The following is a 19,667-nucleotide window of genomic DNA, read 5'->3' as shown; positions in this document are numbered from 1 at the left end:
GAAGAACCAGCCGATCACAAGTCACATCCCCTTGCCTGAGTCACTACGGGCCAACAAGAAGCCTTGCCTCATTTAAGTCAGCCTCAAGATGCAAGCATCTCCACGGCAACAGCCACCGTCGATTGCCATGACAACCAGGCGTGGTCTGAACAGTAGCTGAATACTTATTCAAATACAACAATAATGAGTAGTGGTTGCTTTATTTTCCTTTTTCCGCATGGTGGCTCCATGTCTGAGGCCGTCATTTATACTTTTTAAACCGTTTTCAGCTACATTCTGGCTCAGTTCAGGCGGTGTGGCGAGGTCACCGCGCTGACCGGCCTGCCCAGTGAACAGGAGAGGTAAACCTGGAGAGGGGGACAACACCCCCCTCCCTCTTCTCTCGCTCCCTCACTGGGACCAACAAAGCACCATCTTCTCTAATCATAGCACACACACATAAACACAAACTTCCACTTCAGTTGAGAACATGTAGATGTACGCACGCACACACACGCACACACACACACACAAACAAACACAGACTTTACCCTGTCACAATACTCACAGACGCACCTTCTCCCTCAGACAGACCTAAAAATCCAAACTACATCACCACCGTCTGTCTGACCGACTGGTCTCTCCTCCAATCCACCCAAGTGCAAAATCCAAGGCTCCTCAGTTCAATTTGTCAAATTAAGTTAATTCAAAAACAAATGAAAAACATGGTTCAGATGTTCCACTTGATAACATTTGTTAAACAAGACAAAAATACAAATAAGAGATATATATAGTTTAAGCAAAGAGATCTGGAATTAAGTAAACTAATCTTTTGTATGATTGAATTATTTGGTAGAGAGCAGTTCAATACTGGCACACACCACTGTCAAGTCTGGCTAATACTCGAGGTTTTGTCTCACTATGTATGCTTTGAAGTTGTTAAATATTCACTGCTAAACTTAAAAACACAACTAAAGCCAACGTTTCTAGTACTTCTGAAATAAAAACCTATATTGTAGAGGGAAAACACAGACACACACACACACACACACACACACACAAAACAGGCTTAACACAGAATAATTACACGATGAAGAAAAGAAATTAAGGTCCATGGCTTCGCTAATGCTGACTTCTCGTTCATGCACTGAAGCTTTTGTTTTGCCCGAAAACTTGTGCATCATAGTAACTAAACAATCACTGGTAGATTCTATTATTCACGTGTATTTCGTTGACGAACACCACTGGTGGATTTACATTCACGCTATTCACACACTCCCTCCCTCCCCCCAAACCCAACTCCATCCTCTCCAGCAGTAGAACTCACATCTGCTGGTACGGAGCATCCAAAACACACACTAACACACACACACACCAACAGACAAACAAACAAACAAACAAACACACACACACACACGTTTCATCAGGTCAGGAACTTCAGATGAGTAACCCCCCCTCCCCACCCTCAAAGGAAAAATGAAAAAAAAAAAAAAAAACAACAAAGGAAAAAAAAACAAAACAAAACAGTACAACAATACAATCATATTCTATTTGTAAACAGGTAGAAGCCACTTGACTTGTTGTTGCATCTTCGGACACAATTAGGATCAAGGCAATGAAATGTGGACGACTTTTGCACTGTTAAAATATTATCTTCAACCAAAACAAGATTTTTAAGGTTTTTCTTCTTTCCTTTTTTCAAAACACCATTTGTGGCAATGAGAGCAATTAAAAAAAAAAGAAAAAGAAAGCAAGTCATATTTCGCATTTTGTTGTACTTAATTAAACATTTAAAACATTTTGTGAGACATGGGAAAAAAAAAAACGCCTCTCAGTAGGCCACATGAGAGGCTACAGTATGCATAGATACAGATTCGCCTTTCTCTTGGTTTTTAAGTCCGACAAGACAACATTTTCCACTGACAGTCACACACTCACACAATACACACTCCCCACTTTTGATTTTTTATATCAGTGGAGTGGAGGAGTGGAGGAAGAGGAGGAGAGAGGGAGCGTTGGGTTTTCTACAGCCCGTCCTCCACCCCCCCACATTAGGACCCCCCCTCCCCCCAAAAGACAGCATATCGAAAGCAGTGTGTTGAGCTTCTCCAGCTTAAAGCAGTTATTTGGCAGAGAAAAAAAATTTACAGACCTATACATCGTTTTCAGTGCTAGAAGTTGGATTTTCCTTTCCTACAAGGAGTAGTAGTTTTTTTTTAATTCAACTACAAGGGGGGGAAAACTGGCTTGATTTCCTGAGAACCATTGCTGGTTATTTAGCAGACAAAGAGGAATAGTTCAAATAACCAACGCCATGGCCAAAAACACTGATCCGAATTCCCAGAGTTACAAAGCATCATCTTCATCCTCAGTAAGAGTTTAAATTTTTTGTTGATTTTCTTTGTTTTATACATTTTTTTAAAGTTTTTTTAAAAATAATTTTGAATTTTTTTTGTGTATTTTTCTAAATTTTATTCCATCTCTTTAAAATGAAGAATGAACACACGTTCCGCCTCCTAAGTCTTGTAAACAAGAGGTTGCAGTGTGGCACCTCCAAAACATTGAAAGCCTATTCTGAAAGTGCTGTTCCCCCCCTGCCCACCAGGGGGCAAGTGGGGGGGGCTTGCTAGATAGGCCCCGCCCCTATATTAGGGTGGGTGGGGCTTGCTAGTCCCAGCTGCGGCTACAGTCCTTTGCACTGCAGAGCTCAACGTTCTTTAGTTTTAAAACAAAATTGGTGCAATACTTTTTAATGTCACTTTTACTATCACCAGATAATCCTCCTAAGTCAGCTTTTATTCTTCTTTAACTATCTGTTGATCTTGAACTCCACGACAACGCAGTAAGGTAGGCGTGCCAAGGCAGAGAGGAGCGCACACATACTCATTCACACACGCAATCACACGCACAAAGTACTTCCACACACGTGCGCGTGCACACGCATACACACATACGGTAAGGACCTCAATGAGTAAACAGCTACACTGGAAAAACTGGCTGCTCCCTCTATATTGCAGATTATATATACTGAGAAAAAACCACATTCAGTGCAAAGTTAAAAAAGCTCATACTCCAACATTGTCAGCAAACAAACGCAAAAAAAAAAAAATAAAACAAAAAGAAAACGTTAAAAATAAAAAGAATTGGAATTCAAATAAACATGATGAATGAAACAAAAAAAATATATATATATATATAATAATGAGCTCGACTGAAGCTTTTTTCGGTCTGAAAGAGCACTACCTGGAAGCAAATATCCATCCGTTCACATTATAGAATTGGCCTGCATGATTCAAGTATTCCGACTGATATGTTTTTGGGCTAAAACAAAGTGGACATATGTGCAGAGAGAAACGTAACTTGTTTTCCACAGGGGAGACCCCGTTTTGTTGAATATCTTGTAAGTGAGAAAGAGTCCGACTAGTGCCATTGCGTTTATAACTACATTTTTTTTTTTTCATTTTCTTCTGCTGATTATTGATAATTCTCTACTGACCCTTCCCCCAGCCTGTTTGATTGGCAGGTGGTTCACATGGTGTCCCCACCCCCTGTCAGGTGATCCACCGGGAGGAAGGAGCTGATTGGAGAAGGGCTGCTAATCCTCCCCGCCTCGGTGCCACTGGGGCTCCCCCACAGGCTACTGGAATAGTTGGGCCCGCCCCAGAGGGAGGAGCTGTGGAGATCGCTGCTGTTCCACTGGTTAGGTTCAGGAGCGCGGCTGGGAAAGGGGTGAGACTGATCCATTCTGCTCTGAGAGGAGCCGATGGCCTGCCAGCCGGAGGAGGGAGTGGCCAATGACTGCCCTTGTGCAAAGAAACGGTTGATTTCCTCCTCGCTGGCAAACTCAGCCAGAATAGTAGTGTTCCCCAAAACACACCTAAAGAGAAACACCAGTTGAAAGTGTTTGAGTGTGTGTCTGTTTCTCACACACAAGGACACTCAAAGGAGCTGGGTTATGCAGTTAATGTTTACATACAGTGTAGTAACCTGGTTACAATAGATGTGTTTCCATAAAGCAGCATCAACAATGAAATTTCCCTCTACCCCTGACCTTATTATGGGAGCATTACTTTCATTTTCCAGTGGTTGTAATGGTGAAGCATTATCCTTTCTTATTGTATTGTTTTATCAGTATGTGTGTGTGAGAGAGAGAGAGAGAGAGAGAGAGAGAGAGAGAGAGAGAGAGAGAGAGAGAGAGAGAGAGAGAGAGAGAGAGAGAGAGAGAGAGAGATGGAAGTCTGGTAGAAACACAGACAGAATGTGTCTGAATTTTATAAATTATCAAATGTACATAAGTGGAACCAACCAAGTGAGAATAATGTGTAACAGTGTCTTTTACACCACTGTTCTGCTGTCAGAGATATTTTCTCCTTCTGAAATTTTAATTTTCTCTTCTGCATGTGTACATGTAAAAAGCTGAGGAGAAACCTGGTTAGGAGTATACATGGCAGAGAAACCATGAGAAATCTAGCTGGAGAAAATCTGGTTTACACAATGCCTTACCATGATTACAGTAACTGGGTTTCTCATACACATGATGTTTAAGCAAACTAGTACAAGTCAACAGTTGTATGTTTACCTTAGCTTATGTAAAGACACTGAATGAATCACAGCTGCAATAAACATGGGCTGGTTGTATAAATTTACATATTTAACCACTAAACAATTCATTCCTTTATTTGACAGGACAGCGTAAAGAGAGGAAATGCAGGGACAGAGAGAAGGGGAATGACAGACAGCAAAGAGTCCGACCAGCTGGGAATCAAACAGAGGACTCGCTGCTCAGAGCATTTGCGCCAGTGTGGTGCAACCTAACCATTTGGCTATCAGGTCGCCCCTAGCAGGGACATTTTGTGTGTGCGGAACACATTTGAATGTAAAGGTTACCTGGTGAAAAATGACTAATGATACCATCAGAGCAGAAGTGACTGAATGAAGACAGTAAATCTACGATCATGAGCCTGGCTCAAATACATTATAACTAATTTATAATGGAATCATGATGGAAAGATAAGAAGAGGATGTGTGTAATATGTATGAATGTCTCTGGTGTCCTTACATGTGCAGGCTCTTCTGGGCCTTGGCGGCCTCATCCTTGGAGCTGTAGCATACCACGGCGTTACCGTGCGGCAGGTTGAGGTGGAATGTGATCAGAGGGCCATGCTGCATGCACAGGGTCCTCAGGGTAGAGCCGTCAATCTGGAAGACAAATAGTTCAATTGATAATATGCACAAACCTTTTCTAAAAAAAAAATTGTCTCCAAAAACAATTGGAATATAAGAAATAAACAAAAAAAATACACAGATTAAACGTTACATTCATGAGTGAGTACCTGAGGTGTGAGATTTTTTAGAACAAGCCATTGGGTTCTCCCTGAGCTGCTGCTGTCGCCCCAACTGGAACCTGCCAATGCACACACATTGTGAAATCATGATCAGCTGAAGTCATGTGTATTTCAGATAAAACGCAAATATAAAAAGGTATAAGGACTGGAAGGGCCCAGGTATGAGGTGTCCTGTAGCCATAAAATGTCACACACACCTACCAGACATCTAACCCCAAGAAATCAAACTGGATAGTGTCATAGGCTGCAGTACTGAAAACTACTACAGTAGTAATTAAGTTTTTTTCTTTATTGTTTAAGAGGAATCTGCAAAGGCAGTTGACAACATATTTTAAAAATGTGATGTAGTGCCACCTCTTGTCTGACTAACCCTAACCCTGAAAAATCTGCAGCACGTACTAGATATCCATACCAACTTGGTATCCAAAAAAAGTATTAATTACCTATAGTGGTTTCCAAAATGACACTAGACAATTAAAGGCAATGTAATGAGGCTAGTGTACAATTTTAAAAAATTTTTTCTTGTGACTCAATAGTGTCAGAGGTTCTCACCAGGTGTGTATCTGGACTCAGAGGAGCCCCAACCCCCCAACCTCAGGGCAGAGGCGTCCCAGCCAGAGGAGGCAGGGCTGGGCTTCTGGCTGGTGAGGCCAGGTGGTGGTCTGGAGGGGGCTGCCACAGACAGCGCCTTGGGAGGGAGGGGGACCTTCCACAGCTCATGCGCTAGGGAGGAGTTGGACACAGAACCGCCGCCGGGAGACCACTTTGACTCGCTGGGTCTGGCTGCAAGGAGAGAGGAGAACAAAGTTAAACCTTTTTACATCACTCTCAATAATTTCCACAGATCTGCTAAATGTCCTTCTTAAACATCTTGTTGCCCCCTTCCTCTTCACTCAGGCCACAAATGTTTAAGGCTGAATTACAAACTGGAGTACATACCTGAAGTGCTTTGTGCTGTACTGGTGAGGGAACCGCTGTGGCTGGAGGCACGAATGGATGACCAGGCACTGTTAGAAGGCATCGTGGTGTTCAGTGATGAGGATGGCCCTGAGAATAAAGAGAAAGGTTAGTACTTGGAAATAAGTTCAGGTTGTAGCTAGTGCAAAAGCATCCTGTTAAACCTTTCAGGTTTAGTTCAAAGTCCAAATACCCAAAAATATTTCATTTACAGTGATATGACAAGTAGTGATATATGATGAGATTGAGAGGTTGGAATCAGAGAATATTTGGCAATTCACTATTTATGATTAACAGATTATCAAAATAGTTGCCTATTATTGTCTGTCAATCAGCTAATCAATGTTTTAGGCAAATTATTTCAGCTGTACGATTGATACACGGTATAAGATTTAAAGACCCCCTGTAATAATCAAGAGCAGTGCTTCTCTAAGAAACTATCCTTGGCTGAGAGACTGACTTACAATTGATAATTGATAATTGCCAGTGATCGCTGCTGGCTTCTAATTAAACATAGTTTGACACATTGCTCACTGCTAATGAAAACAAAACGTTTACCAACTTAGTACAAGATGCTAAAAATTAACAAGCTCTCTAAATTCAGCCCTAGTTTGTGTTTCTGTTTGGCAGTGTGTGTGTGTGTGTGTGTGTGTGTGTGTGAGACCTACCGTTGTTCCTGTCCCTGAGGTGGTCTGTGTCGCGGACGGTGTTGATGGAGAGGTTGTTGATGACACTACCGGGGGTCACATAGGGGTCAGTCTCAGGGTCAATGTTGGGGTAACCTTTCCAAGGCTCCCCGGGCCGGAACTCTGCCAACACACGCAGACACACACACACACAGTGATTAGCAGTTTTCAAAGCAAACATTTTTCTTGTTTTTGTGTTTGAGAAAGCAGCTCTACCTGGGGGCCACGTGACAGTGTTTCCATGGGGCGGGGGGGAGTTGGCACGGGGTGGCCAGCCATCGCCCACCGAGCCCATTGATTGGCCGGGAGGACTCAGGGGAGATGGGCCAGGAGACAGGAAGTCATAGAAAGGAGAGTCCTCCAGACGCAGCCCAGACGACATAGCACCTGTGGGATGAACCGTGTTTAGTCACAAGTATTTTATTTTGTAGGCAAGTAAGTACAGACATACAAGGTTTCAATGACCACAGCAGCTTAGAGATTTATAAAATCTTCAACTTATTTTCACACATAAACATTTCTTTAGAATAATATTTTATGATGAGAAGAAAAATTCAACAGCCACAGTAGTATTTTTCTATCCAAAATTAATGGATGGCTTATGTTCAACTGAAACATTAAATATATTGAAACATGTTCCATGCTGTGACTGAATACAGGACCACACACTAACAAATGACCATGCTACAAACTTTAAAAACTACAGGGGGCCAGTGTGCAGGAAACTTTAACTGTCTTTGTGGTAGCCTGTACACAAGTACATGATCAACAACAACTCTAATGGTACAAACATCAACAGGCTAGTTTCATGCTGCAGCATGTAATGTCACAAACATAAACAGGTTCTTCTGTACCAGGTTTGCTGTTCTGCTCCAGAGGGTCAGTAGCCCAAAGTTTCTTCAGTCTGGACTGGGGCGGCTCTTTGTAGCTCACAGCTCCACCACCACTACTACCACCACCAACACCCATGTCCAGGGATACATTCAGGTTAGAGTTCAAGCCTGACAGGAAGGAGGGAAAAGAAGAATTTTAGTCAATCTGAATTTAAATACATGAAGAAATACAGCAAAAATAAAGGGTAATTTACATATTAAAATACATATGATAAAATCTATGATGTTTTTTTTTTTTTTTTTAACAGGAAAACATGTACACCTTTTAATTTTAGCATACTTAAAGGGAAGTTGCTGAAGGATCCAAGAGCGGCAGCATCCTTCTGCATCTCAGGGGTGTTGTGGGACAAGTAGTTATCCAGGTACGGTTTGAGAGGTGGGGCCTGTTTTAGCAAAGAGGGGTCCAGATGACGTGGGGGCTGCATCATTGATGGAGACGAACCAATAGGACGTGTCTGAGGACAGTAAGCAGGAAGTTAGAGAAATCATCCAAAGAGGCAACACCACAGAGACACTGTACTGTTTCATATCCCAAATTGTGTGTGTAGTGTGTCAGGATCCATAGAGATTTTCAGACATACACACCTGTTCAGTCTGTCGCCCCACAGGCATGGTTCTCTGGCTCTGGGCCTTCTGCTGTTGCTGCTGCTGCTGGAGAAGAAGACGCTGCAGAAAAACAAGAGGGAGAACAAAAAATGTAAATAATAGCTGTACTGTCTCTTTTCAGTTCATCGAAACAAACATTTATCACCTGTGTCAAAGACATTGTGAAATATGAATCTTGTAAGTCTCTACAACTATAAAACTATATGCTAAATTTTGACAGCAGAAAACGTCCTTTTTTCCGTGTGTGTGTGTATATGTTTGTGTTTAAGTGCATGTTTCCATTGCTCTACCTGTAACTGGTTGATCTGGTTGAGCTGTGACAGCTGGTTGAGCTGGGAGAGTTGGTTGAGCACTGCCACCTGCTGAGGGCCAAACAGAGGGTTCAGACCTCCGTTACCTCCTGGGTACTTCAACAGGGATGGAGGGACCTAAAACCAAACAAGATTTTAGTGGATTTATCTAATGCCATTCAAATTTTTCTTTGAATTGCACGTTTAACACAAATCTGTAAAATTCATAACTAAATAATTACATAAAATGATAGCTTGAGCTCCTTTCAGACCAGCATGGGTGTTTACCAAAACCTTAAAGATTTTGTCTTTCTATTTAACCCCAAGCACTAGATAAATAATTACACAAGAGTTTTGGACAGTCCTTTCTTTTGTATTATAAGGCAACATTGCGTTAAGTGGTGTGTACAGTGATTATCCATCTCTGGTGAGATTCAGGTTCCTGCAAGTTGATTTTCATACTGTGATAAAATACAGGAAACCAATAGTACTTGGAACAAAGTTAAAATGCTCATAAATTTAAAAAGCTAAGGCCTGATTTGGAGATAGATCAACATGTGTTGTCTTGAAAAATGCTCAACGTGTATTCACATTCAACACAGGGAAACATTTAGACTATTACAGCTACGAGACCAGACTTGTAAAAAGTAGTACTTTCAAACTTAATGTGCAGTGGATGCGATGATAGGTAGTGAGTCGTGTGTTTTTGTGTGTGCTTGCTACCTGAGAGGGCAGGATGGGTGGAGGCACTTGGTTACGAAGGTTGGGTTGGGGGGGGACCTGGGACTGGGGGCCGCCTCGGCCCTGTGCTACGCTGCTGCCACCCAACATAGGGTTTACATTCTGAGCAGGGAGGACACAAAAACACACACGGTTGTAAATTTCAAATAATTTGGACCGCACAACTTAAAAAAAAGAAAAAAAAATCATGATGTACTGAGGCAAACAGAAAAATTGTTGACTTTATGATCACAGGGCATTAACCTGTTGATGAGTGCAATCACGAATTAATAGCTCCTTATTGTTAGTGTCTCAGTAAAAGTATTGGGCAGACTGTAGACACAGGATCCGGCTCAAGACCTTAAGACAACACCTTCTTCATTCTTCCACACTCACCTGCCGAGTGACCCCAGGACTAGAGTGGCCAGGAGATGGCCCAGAGTCGAGACAGGGGATAGGCTGAGCAGAATTGGAAGGGGAAAAGCTCATGCTTTGATTGGAGGAGAGCCCATCAGAAGCTGGACTATCATAAGCAGAGGGGGAAACAGACAGCTGCAGAGGCAAGGCCAGGTGTACAGTAGATGGACGGCAAGCACAGAGGAACAGGAAGCACATCAGCAGCCAAAGAAGTGCAGAGAAGGAAGGAGAAAAGAAGGAAAAGAGTTAATTTTGCAGAAGTACAGAAGGAGGAGCAGGAAGAAAGAGTGAGAAATGTGAGGACAGATAAAAGAACGGGAGAGACAGTGAACAGTGTAGGAAAAAGTGAAAGAGTAGGAGTGAAATGGGATAAGTACAAGAGAATTAGAGTAAAGGAGAGAAATAGATGGCAAGGAGGTGGCATGAGATGATGGGAGTAAGAAAGATGGCAACAGAGGAAGGAAGGAAAAGCAGCAAAGCCAAACAAACCCACTGCAGCTTTCTACAGGACAATGAAAGGGAATGATTCATTACTGCATAATTACAAATCACTCGCAAAACTACCAACTGTTATTATAATTAAACATGTACGTGTGCATGTTTCATTTGTTTTTTTTGCTGATAAATGACACAGTCTAATTAATAATTTGTAAGGATGAGATGCTGCAACATCCAAACAGCAAGTTTTGAATGAAACATCCGTTTCAGTCATCCACACTCCAAATGCAATGAGTTAAAACAACCACTGTGGGGCACAACAGGGCTGAGAGAGCACTACCCAGCCAGATGTCTGCCGCAGCATACGAGCATGAGACTGTCTTCCACATACTTACCTCACAATCGCCACAACGGCAGAAGAGGCCGAACAAACCTCAAGTATTTTCTTTATCTGTACCTATAGTACACCCAGGAAAGGTCGTTGTTTCTGCTTACCTTGTCATAGTAAGGACTGCGATCCATGGCAGGCTCCTTGTGGAGCTGGTGTCGAGACCCAGGGTTCTTCCCCATTACTCCATTGAAGTCTCCCATACTGCCCATATCCATACGCTTGTCCTGCACCATCCCTGCTCCTGTCTTCATAGAGTCATCAGGAGAATCTCTCTGTTACAGCGAAGACAAGAAAATAGAATTAAAGAGACAGAAAATAATATGTTGCCTTCTTTCTTAAAAGAGAATGATACACTTTCAATATTTAAACCATTACAGGAATACGGAAACACATTCGGATGCAACTATAACTTTAAAATGGACAGGTATTCCCTGGTAGTATGTCAGTATGGCTCTTCTGATCTTGTGGCCATGGAACAGGGGTATTCAATTAAAATTCAAACAGGACAAATTAGACTAAACAGCTCCTTTTATCTTCATTTCCTTTTCATTTCCACTACTTTCCCTATTTATTTCTCTGCCTGTCTTTCGTATATAGACTATCATCTCATTACTCCTTTCTACATGTATCTCACTCACTGACTTAAGTCGCAATGATTGGGCTGCGCTGGTTAAAATTATTAAAGCCATATCATTGCCATATATAAACGCACTTTGTTTTAGACAGGAGTGACCTCTTCCTGAGGCTTTAGCTACATATTAAAACACACTTTATGGCAGAGAGTTGGCATGTTAAACACAACTGTCAAACAAACCATTTCATCAAAAGATGTTTTTCATGATAATGTTATCAGAAGTTGCATATACACAAAATAATGGGAAATACTACTTACAGGGAAGTTCATGCTGCTGAACTGGTTGATGAAAGGTTTCATCCAGGGTTCATCCTGTTTGTTGACTGGTTTGTTCATCTGAAACAAAGCAGACAAATCATTTTAGCTGCTCTGTCAAAAATAAAGTTGGTTGCAAGAACTCTTAACTTTGTTAAGAGTGAAGATCTATGTTTTCATGTTTAGGATGAACAAAAGTAAACAAACCTTGTTTGCGCCTTTATGCTTGTAGTTCCAGGTGTTTTGGTCGTGGGACCTGTTGTCCTGTTGGCTGTTGCTCCACATGCCAATCTCCACTTCTTCTTCCTGGTCCCAGCTATTGCCCATGGACACCTCCTCACCACACCATGTCTCCATGGGCTTGGGACCTGGAGCTATCAAGAAGGAAGGGGAAGGAGGAAGAAACTGAATACCAACCATTTACTGTATTTGGTCCTATCCCAATCAGTCAGGGCTGTTTTAACATTAATATCCTCTTTATAGGGTCACAGGTTTTTGCTCAATACTCATATTCATGTATGCACCTACCTGACTTATGCTGGCCACCCCATCCAGACCCAGTCTCTCTGCTGTCCCTGCTGGGTTCATCCCAGCCAGAGCTGCTGTCCATGGGCTTCCCCCAGGCAGAGGTCCCATTGTCCACTGTGACAGGCGGAGCAGCAGCAGGCTCCCCCCATGATGAGGACTCCTTCTGCTGGGGGTATGGCTCACCCCAACCTGGAGGCAAAGAGAGGGAGTCATCCATTAGAACCACTATATACTTTCTGTAGACTAATGCTGTGTGTGGTCTTAAACCTGTAAGTTTAATGCAGAGGTGTTGTGATATAACCGTGATATCTAAAAAGTGAAATATTCATATTGTGTCAATAATACACATATACATAATATGATGATGATATATTGATGGCAGATGTTAGGCCTTGCAGATCTTTTGTTTATCAGTTCATCATTGCTGCCTTTTCTCTATCCATTAAGTGTAATTTTTCTTTTACACTTTTGTACAGTTATGGCCACAGTCTCTCCACCTGCCTATTCTTGTAGTTAAGTCTAATTCATTTAGCAAAAAAAAGAGACCAAACACACAATAAATGAAGTTAGAAATAAGTTTGATTGATAGCACTATTATTATCATCATCACTTGTTTTTCAAATTTTCTAAACATAATTGGTATAATTTTGTTTGTGTGAATTCTTTTGGGCACAACAATTGTGTAGTGAACATCTGATATCTTGACAGCCCTAGTTTAATGTCAATGTAATTATTTGTATTTATGAATTATTTGTTTTAAAATTATTTTTATTTATTATAAAAACACCTCTAATCCCAGCTGTCTATTAAACCTCTGGGCTCAGCACTGGACGGAACAGAGACAGTATTTGTCACAAACACACAAAGAGCCACATTATTTCAGATCTCTTTTTTTTATATTTGGTAACATATCACTACCAATTAGGAGCAGCTGTATTGGACTTGTTTTGCCAGAGGTGGACAGAGGGGTTGGATCACATGAAGAGTAACATAAATGCCCCAATACATATAATCTTTGCTGAAGCTCAACTGACCTGTTTCCAGCAGAGAAAATACAAATATGTCAGAGGTTAAGGAGACAGCCCTGCTCATATCCCTGGGGAACCCTGCATCAACTAGCTTATGTAAGTGTTACTAAAGTGTTACTTTAGCCCTTGTGGGTGTGTAGATGCGTGCACAGGCACCTTTTCACTTTCAAATGTGACACTGTGTTTTCAAGTGCGTGCATGTATGAGTTCAAAAGGCTCCTGTTACAGCTGACCACCCAGACCTGCTACTTTCTCTCTCCACAGGAGATATTTGGGGAGATGCCAGGGATACCTCCCTGTAAAAATAGGACAGATCATGGGGTGGCCTTAGGGTCCAGTGTCCCTCATGTGACTGAGCATGCTCCCACACGAGTACTTGCACATAACACAAAGAAACATGCACACACAGCCAATTAGACAAACACAGAGGTAGACAAATATACACAAACTGTCACATAAAAGTTGTCACAAGTTTTAAAGCAGACTTGCTATGTACACAAACAGGGGTGCATGTCCATCTGATAAGATACAAACACACACACAAAATAGTGTGTGTTTTAATAACAGTTTGTAACCCAAGCCTGCATCTATTCCAATTTCACTATGTAGGTGCAGGTCCGCTGATCTAAAAACAACAAGGAGATAAGTGAGTGTGTGCACGTGAGTATGAATGTGTTTGATAATTTGTTGGTTTTAGTCATAATCTAATTGCAGACAAAAATATATTATTTATAACTGAGATTTAACATTTTCATCCAGTTTTCAATTTTGTTTTTGAAATTACTTGAATATGTGTTTGTTTTTATCTATCAACACTTCTTTCACTCAAATAATTTTCTATAAATGTATAATTTTGCTGTTTTCTCGACAAAAATAAAACCAATATTAACTAAAATGAATCACAATCCACCAATTCATTATTTTCTCTCAGTACAATAGCTAGCTAGTTCACCCCGCCCTTCCTAGCCACTTCCACTCTGCTGCTCCAGTTAGCTTGCTAGACCAGCAACCCTGAATAACCCTAACAACCCCCCCCTTCTCAGCCCACTTCTACAGAATAGCTGCCTTACTCGTTTTAGTTTCCCATCTTACATTGGAACCATTCCTATAACTAAGTCACCAGACCTCCTCTCTCTGTAAAACCAAACAAAAGCCTGTGTTTCTACAGCAAGCAGAATTGGCGGGTGAGAGAGAAGGGGAGGAGGAAAAAAGGCGAATGAGAGAAGAGAAAAATCGATGCTCTTAGCATTCCAAAGGGATGACTCAACCTGCGTTACAAAAAGCCCTCAGCACAGGCAACACTGTAGGGAGATGGGAGAGAATGGCTGTAAATGCTTTTTTCCTCTCTACGCTTCTGTGCAAATCATGTATTCCTTTGTATACATCTATGAGTGCATGTGCATCCACGCTTCTTGTGTTTGTGCCGTCACAATCTAAATCATTTTCAGACCATATTTCAAAAAGAGCATGTGGGTGGGACTTGCACCTTTTTATCCATTCTCAAGGCTTACAGACTGCACCAGAAGGCCTGCACTTACATGCTCGTACCATTTTAGACAAAAGCTCATGTCTGTGCATTTTCTACCCCAGTATTTAACTAGAAACAAAACAAAACATTACTTTGCGAGCTAATTCACCACAAGTTGTAAGGACTGTGCATTTGAGAATTTAGAAAGCAAAGGAATTGATTGAAACAGTCATTCAAGAATGTTGAGATGAAACTATCCCTGCAGGCCAAACACTGTAAGACCTGTTGTAACCTAGCCGACCAGATCTACATAGGCCTAAGATATAAAACAAGCCAATGTGCGACAGCAGTGCAACAATCATCATTTTCCACAAGTATACACATGTTAGAGGTGTGAGCGAATGTGTGCATTATTTTCTGTCTATTTGTGTTTTCTTAGTGAAAGCTGTGGAAAAGATGTTGTGACTGTTGAAACTTGAATATTTGAATTTAGTTTACAACTTGATTAGTCTAGGTGTAAAAGTTGATAAAACTGAACATATTTCAGTGAGGAAATTGATAATTATTAGGGAGTGCAAAAATACAAACATATGGATGTGTATGTGCCTGAATTGTGTGCATGCATACAAATCCCAACTTACCAGAACTGCAGCTTTTGTCTTGGGAAACAGGCTGCATTGGCTGAGGAGGATGCATCGTGCTGTGTGCTGGATGGGACTGGTGCTGAGAGGACATGCCCATGTTCTCCTGGTCTGATTGGCTAGTCCTGTTCCACATGTTGACAGAACCACCACTGTATTTGCCTAGAAAGAAGATTTTATTAAATGTTTTGTCATCAGCTAAAAATGACTGTCGTCAGCTGAAAAGGAGAAGCCTGGAATTTCATCTAATGTTGTTCTGGCCTTGCACAGCTCGCCTCGGGACAAAAAAAAAAAAAAAAAGGATTATTGTTTACCAGGGTCTCCCCAAGCTGCAGTGCCATCATCGATCTCCATCCTCCGCCGTATGGACTCTGGAGAAGGCTCCTCCCACCCAGTTGCCACTTCTTCCTTCTGACCTACTGTGGGCATGGGGCCTCCCAGCCAGCCTGATGGAAGAGTAAGTAAAAGTGCAAAAGTGAGTCATCAATTTTATGTCCTCCCACTGAAATGTCTTGCTATACAGAGTCAATACTCCTGTTAAGAGCTAGGATTCCGTTTGTGTCCTATAGTCACTGTAAGACTTGCTAATTAACAAAAAATAAATCTTGTTTGAGACATTAATAGTGATGAATGATCCTCATAACTACCTGTGGGCTTGTTGGAGCCTTGATTGCCTCTGGACATGTTGGACTCAGGACCTTTTCCCCACTCGTTGGAGGGCTTGGGATTTGGCTCACCCCAGTTCTGTGCTCCATGGTTGTTCTTCACTGGCTCACCCCAGCCCTGGCTGTTACTCTGAGAATTGGGTTTATGGACTGAGTCGCCCCAGTTGGAGCCTTGATTTGGCGTGCTCTGGTCTGGTGTATTTGATCCTCCACTCCCTACCCAGGTGTTGCTGCTGCTGGTGTTGGTTCGGCTTGGCTCGCTCCAACATCCAGAGCCAGACCGGTCACTGTCGCTGTCCCAGCCCACTGAGCCTGCACCTTTTTGAGGTTCCCCCCAGTGGTTGTTGGCTCCTCCTCTGGCACCATCCCCACTGCTACCCCAGCCTTCACTTCCATTACCACTGTTGGAACCCCAGCCCTGCTGCGGTTTGGGCGCATTAGTCCAGGTATTGGACCTAAACAAAAACAATCAAGGTGATCAGTAAAATATAAAATGGACAATACTGACTGTGTAATGCACAGAAATGATACTAAGATATCACTTAGTGCTAAAAACACAGAAGACATTATTCACCTGTCATCTTTGTTGAAGTTGTTGCTCCATGTGTTACTGTTGGTGTTGCTACCCTTGTAGCTGGATCCATCATCCCAGCCACTCTGCCCACCTCCTCCACTTGCTGGGACTTTACTGTCCCAGCCAGAGGTTGGTCTCTGCTCTCCCCAGCCAGAACCTCCTGTATCTGGGCCTGAGCTGCCCGGCCTACCCCCCCAGCCTGCAAGTAAATGAAAGGAAGATCAATTTTTTACTTTTGTGTTCAATTGCAAAAGCATTGCCTGTTCTAGTTTTGAATATTTTTTGTCAATATCACGAAATGCATTCATATAAAAGCTTCATACACATTACGCAACTACCTCCAGAGGTCTGGGATGGAGCTGCCGGTGTTGCTGTGCCCCAGCTGGAGCCTCCGCTGCTGTGCTTTCTTTCATCTCCTCTGGGACCATGGGGCTGATTGTTAGGAGAATTGACATCCCAGGCAGTGTTCTGCCGTATGGGCGTCTGACCCCACCCAGTGTTGGACAGAACTCTTGGATCCACATCAGCCCGGGCCAGAGCTGATACTACTGATGCAGAATGGGTACCTTTTCTGCGATTTCCCCCTCTTGATTGGCTGCTGTCTCTGTCTGAGCTAGATCGACCTCCGGAGCTCTCTCCGCTTCCTTCACTTCCTCCGGAGCGACCCCAGCCTCCAGTGACACTCCCCAAGCCGTGGCTTCCACCTCCTCCCCCTCCACCTCCCATGCCCATGGCGTCATCCTCCAGGCTCTTCCACCCATTGTTGGCAGAGCTTCCTTTCTGACTTCCAGCATCTGAATGGTTGTTACCAGGAGCTGCTGATCCCCATTCTCCATTTGACATCTTGGTATTTGATGTGGAAGAAGACGATGAGGACGAGGAAGAAGACGACGCGCTGCTCCCCCAGGGACGAGGAATCCCTGCTGGGGGGCCCATCGTAGTTTGGTTCCCATTTCCCGGTGTTTGGCCTGCAGAGCCTGGGATTTGATTTGAGCCGCCACCCCAGGACAAATTGCTCTGAGGCTGGTTTGGGTTACTAGTGGGCCCCTGGTCCCAGCGTGGGGCCCCAGTGTTATTGTGGTTATTATTACTCTTGTAAGCAGCAGTAGAGGAGATTTGGGGGTTCCCAGCCTGCATTAAGGCAGGGTTTTGGGGGTTCACAGTGTCTGCATTTGGGGGGCCCTTGTCTCCAGGGTAGGTAGTTGCGCCCCAAGGCGTACCGAAGGCCCCAGGACCCCCCATCTCTCCTTGGGGGTTCTGGGGGGCTGATGAAGGGTTTCCATTGGCCAGCGGACCCCCATTCCCTCCTCCAATGGAGCCCCAGGAACCATCCCCACTGAGTTGGGGTGAGGCGGTAGAGTTTGGTGGACTAGAGGTCATTGTGGCGTTAGTAGTAGTAGTAGTAGTATTCATCATAATAGTGTTATTTGGTCCATTGGATTCAGTGTTAAGGTTGGTAGGCTGCAGGCCACCATTTCCACTGTTGCTGCTTCCTAACACCTTGCTGCTTGCTGTACCATTATTCACCTCAGCATCTTCCATCATACTGCTGTTGTCTGGAGCTGCCATGCCACCCCACCCCAGCAAGGGGCTCTGTTGGGGAGCTATACCCAGTTTGGAACTCATCCCCTGAGCCTGTGCAGGCCGTTGGCCCTGGGAAACTGGGCTTGGGGTTGGATTCTGTGGCCAGGCACCGTGGTTGGCATTTGGGTTTAAAGTGTTTGGGTTTAACCCTCCATTGATGCAAGGGGTGCTTCCGCCCGTGGTGATCATGTTGCTGCCTGTCTGGGTGCCCCATACACCACTGTTATTGACGAGCTTGATGTTGTGGTTACCCATGTTATTGCTGCCAATACTGCTGGACCCAGCCACAGAGTAGTGCGAGGGCCCAGTGATGTTATTATTTCCATTATTTGCACCGCTGATGGTTCCCATCCCTCCACCAATAACCTGACGACTGTTGCCGTTGCTGTCTCCATTCACCGAAACGCCGACCATCATGGCAGAAGTCACCAAAGAGGAAGAGGGGGAAGAAGCCGTAGAAGACACAGAGGAAGAAGCATTTGCTGACATCATCATCACTGTTGTCACAGCAACAGCGGCAAGGTTTTTCTCTGAGCCGATCGAGGAGCTAGAGTCTGCATCCATGCATTCTGATGCCAGCTCAGGGTCTGATCCTGACCCACAGCCAGAAGAGGAAGAAGACGAGGAGCAAGAGAATGAGGAGGAGGAGGGAGGCCAGACGGAAGAGTTGGTTGAAGAAGGGTTGTTGGGTTTGTCCGTGCTTCCGTCCACTAGGACTTTCCCCCAGTTGCTGTTGCTGTCACTGCTGCAGGGAGAGCCAGAAGACCAAGGGGATGGCTCATACTGTGAGTCCAAGCCAGGATGCTCCAGACCTGGAGAGAGAAAAAGGTGGATGAGGCAGAGAACATTGTTAGATTGAAGATTTTAAAAATGTTCTCATTTTCAAAAACAAAAGCCCAGTACATCTACTCAAGCATTCAGGAAAGGTGTTCATTTATGCTTGGTGTACTATATTAAATAAAATAACAGATGTGGTTTTAATTCCCTCATTCATTCAGTCGCCTTTATATTTTTCTATTCCCTCCAACCTTCAGCTGCCCAACTGTTTTGGATGTGATCAGCGCCAGGCCTGAGCCTGGACACAGCTGCCACCATTTTGTCACCACAGCAGGACCCAAAAGCATGCCAAAGCTATAAACTAGGATTCAGGGAGGCGAAGGACGACCAACAGCAGGAGACGAGAGATGGAGGGCATTGGGGAGGTGTCAATTGAGTGTGAAAAGAGGGAGGACGGAGAAAGGGAGGGGAGGTAATGGCAACTGAAAAAAACCCCAAAAAAACTCAAGGTGATATTTTTTCCAAATGTATTAAAATCATCTGCATTAATTAGACAACAGATACTAGTTGGGATAAATTTTGCTTTCATGTCACAATGGCAACAACTCTGTGAACAATATCATCTTATTTATCAGCATTTGCCAGCAGTCTTTGTCACTAAAACAGTATTGTTGTAGTAGGAGTCCCCATTCATTTGCTGTGGGGAACCAATGTAAATGCATTATAGTACTGTTGATAACTGACAGTTAAAGTTGTTTAATGACAGTGAAGCAGGCCTTAAATTATGAAAA

General features: G+C 43.3%; 1 protein-coding gene across 2 annotated transcripts in view; it reads right to left on the bottom strand.

The window, feature by feature from the left end:
* Positions 1 to 2,425: 2,425 nt before the first annotated feature.
* Positions 2,426 to 19,667, bottom strand: part of LOC139618320 (trinucleotide repeat-containing gene 6A protein-like) — a 34,820-nt gene continuing 17,578 nt past the window's right edge. For both annotated transcript variants that reach the window (XM_071474163.1, XM_071474162.1), the window contains 21 exons: positions 16,854 to 18,911; positions 16,516 to 16,714; positions 15,924 to 16,396; positions 15,591 to 15,722; positions 15,277 to 15,438; positions 12,140 to 12,328; positions 11,819 to 11,985; positions 11,615 to 11,692; positions 10,827 to 10,994; positions 9,480 to 9,599; positions 8,757 to 8,894; positions 8,446 to 8,526; positions 8,141 to 8,315; positions 7,822 to 7,968; positions 7,184 to 7,354; positions 6,950 to 7,090; positions 6,264 to 6,371; positions 5,877 to 6,107; positions 5,313 to 5,383; positions 5,039 to 5,178; positions 2,426 to 3,856 (listed from right to left, as the gene is read on the bottom strand). In XM_071474163.1, the coding sequence (XP_071330264.1) occupies positions 3,508 to 3,856; positions 5,039 to 5,178; positions 5,313 to 5,383; positions 5,877 to 6,107; positions 6,264 to 6,371; positions 6,950 to 7,090; positions 7,184 to 7,354; positions 7,822 to 7,968; positions 8,141 to 8,315; positions 8,446 to 8,526; positions 8,757 to 8,894; positions 9,480 to 9,599; positions 10,827 to 10,994; positions 11,615 to 11,692; positions 11,819 to 11,985; positions 12,140 to 12,328; positions 15,277 to 15,438; positions 15,591 to 15,722; positions 15,924 to 16,396; positions 16,516 to 16,714; positions 16,854 to 18,663 (5,250 nt within the window). In that variant the 5' untranslated portion in view covers positions 18,664 to 18,911 and the 3' untranslated portion in view covers positions 2,426 to 3,507. The remainder of the gene's footprint in view (positions 3,857 to 5,038; positions 5,179 to 5,312; positions 5,384 to 5,876; positions 6,108 to 6,263; positions 6,372 to 6,949; positions 7,091 to 7,183; positions 7,355 to 7,821; positions 7,969 to 8,140; positions 8,316 to 8,445; positions 8,527 to 8,756; positions 8,895 to 9,479; positions 9,600 to 10,826; positions 10,995 to 11,614; positions 11,693 to 11,818; positions 11,986 to 12,139; positions 12,329 to 15,276; positions 15,439 to 15,590; positions 15,723 to 15,923; positions 16,397 to 16,515; positions 16,715 to 16,853; positions 18,912 to 19,667) is intronic.

Source organism: Trachinotus anak, unplaced genomic scaffold (genome assembly GCF_046630095.1).
Source record: "Trachinotus anak isolate AG129_WGS33_773 ecotype Australia unplaced genomic scaffold, CSIRO_AGI_Tana_v1 ptg000003l, whole genome shotgun sequence".
In the NCBI taxonomy this organism is placed as follows: Eukaryota; Metazoa; Chordata; class Actinopteri; order Carangiformes; family Carangidae; genus Trachinotus; species Trachinotus anak.
The sequence above is the reverse complement of the archived record's forward strand: the minus strand, read 5'-3'. Positions and strand labels throughout refer to the sequence as shown.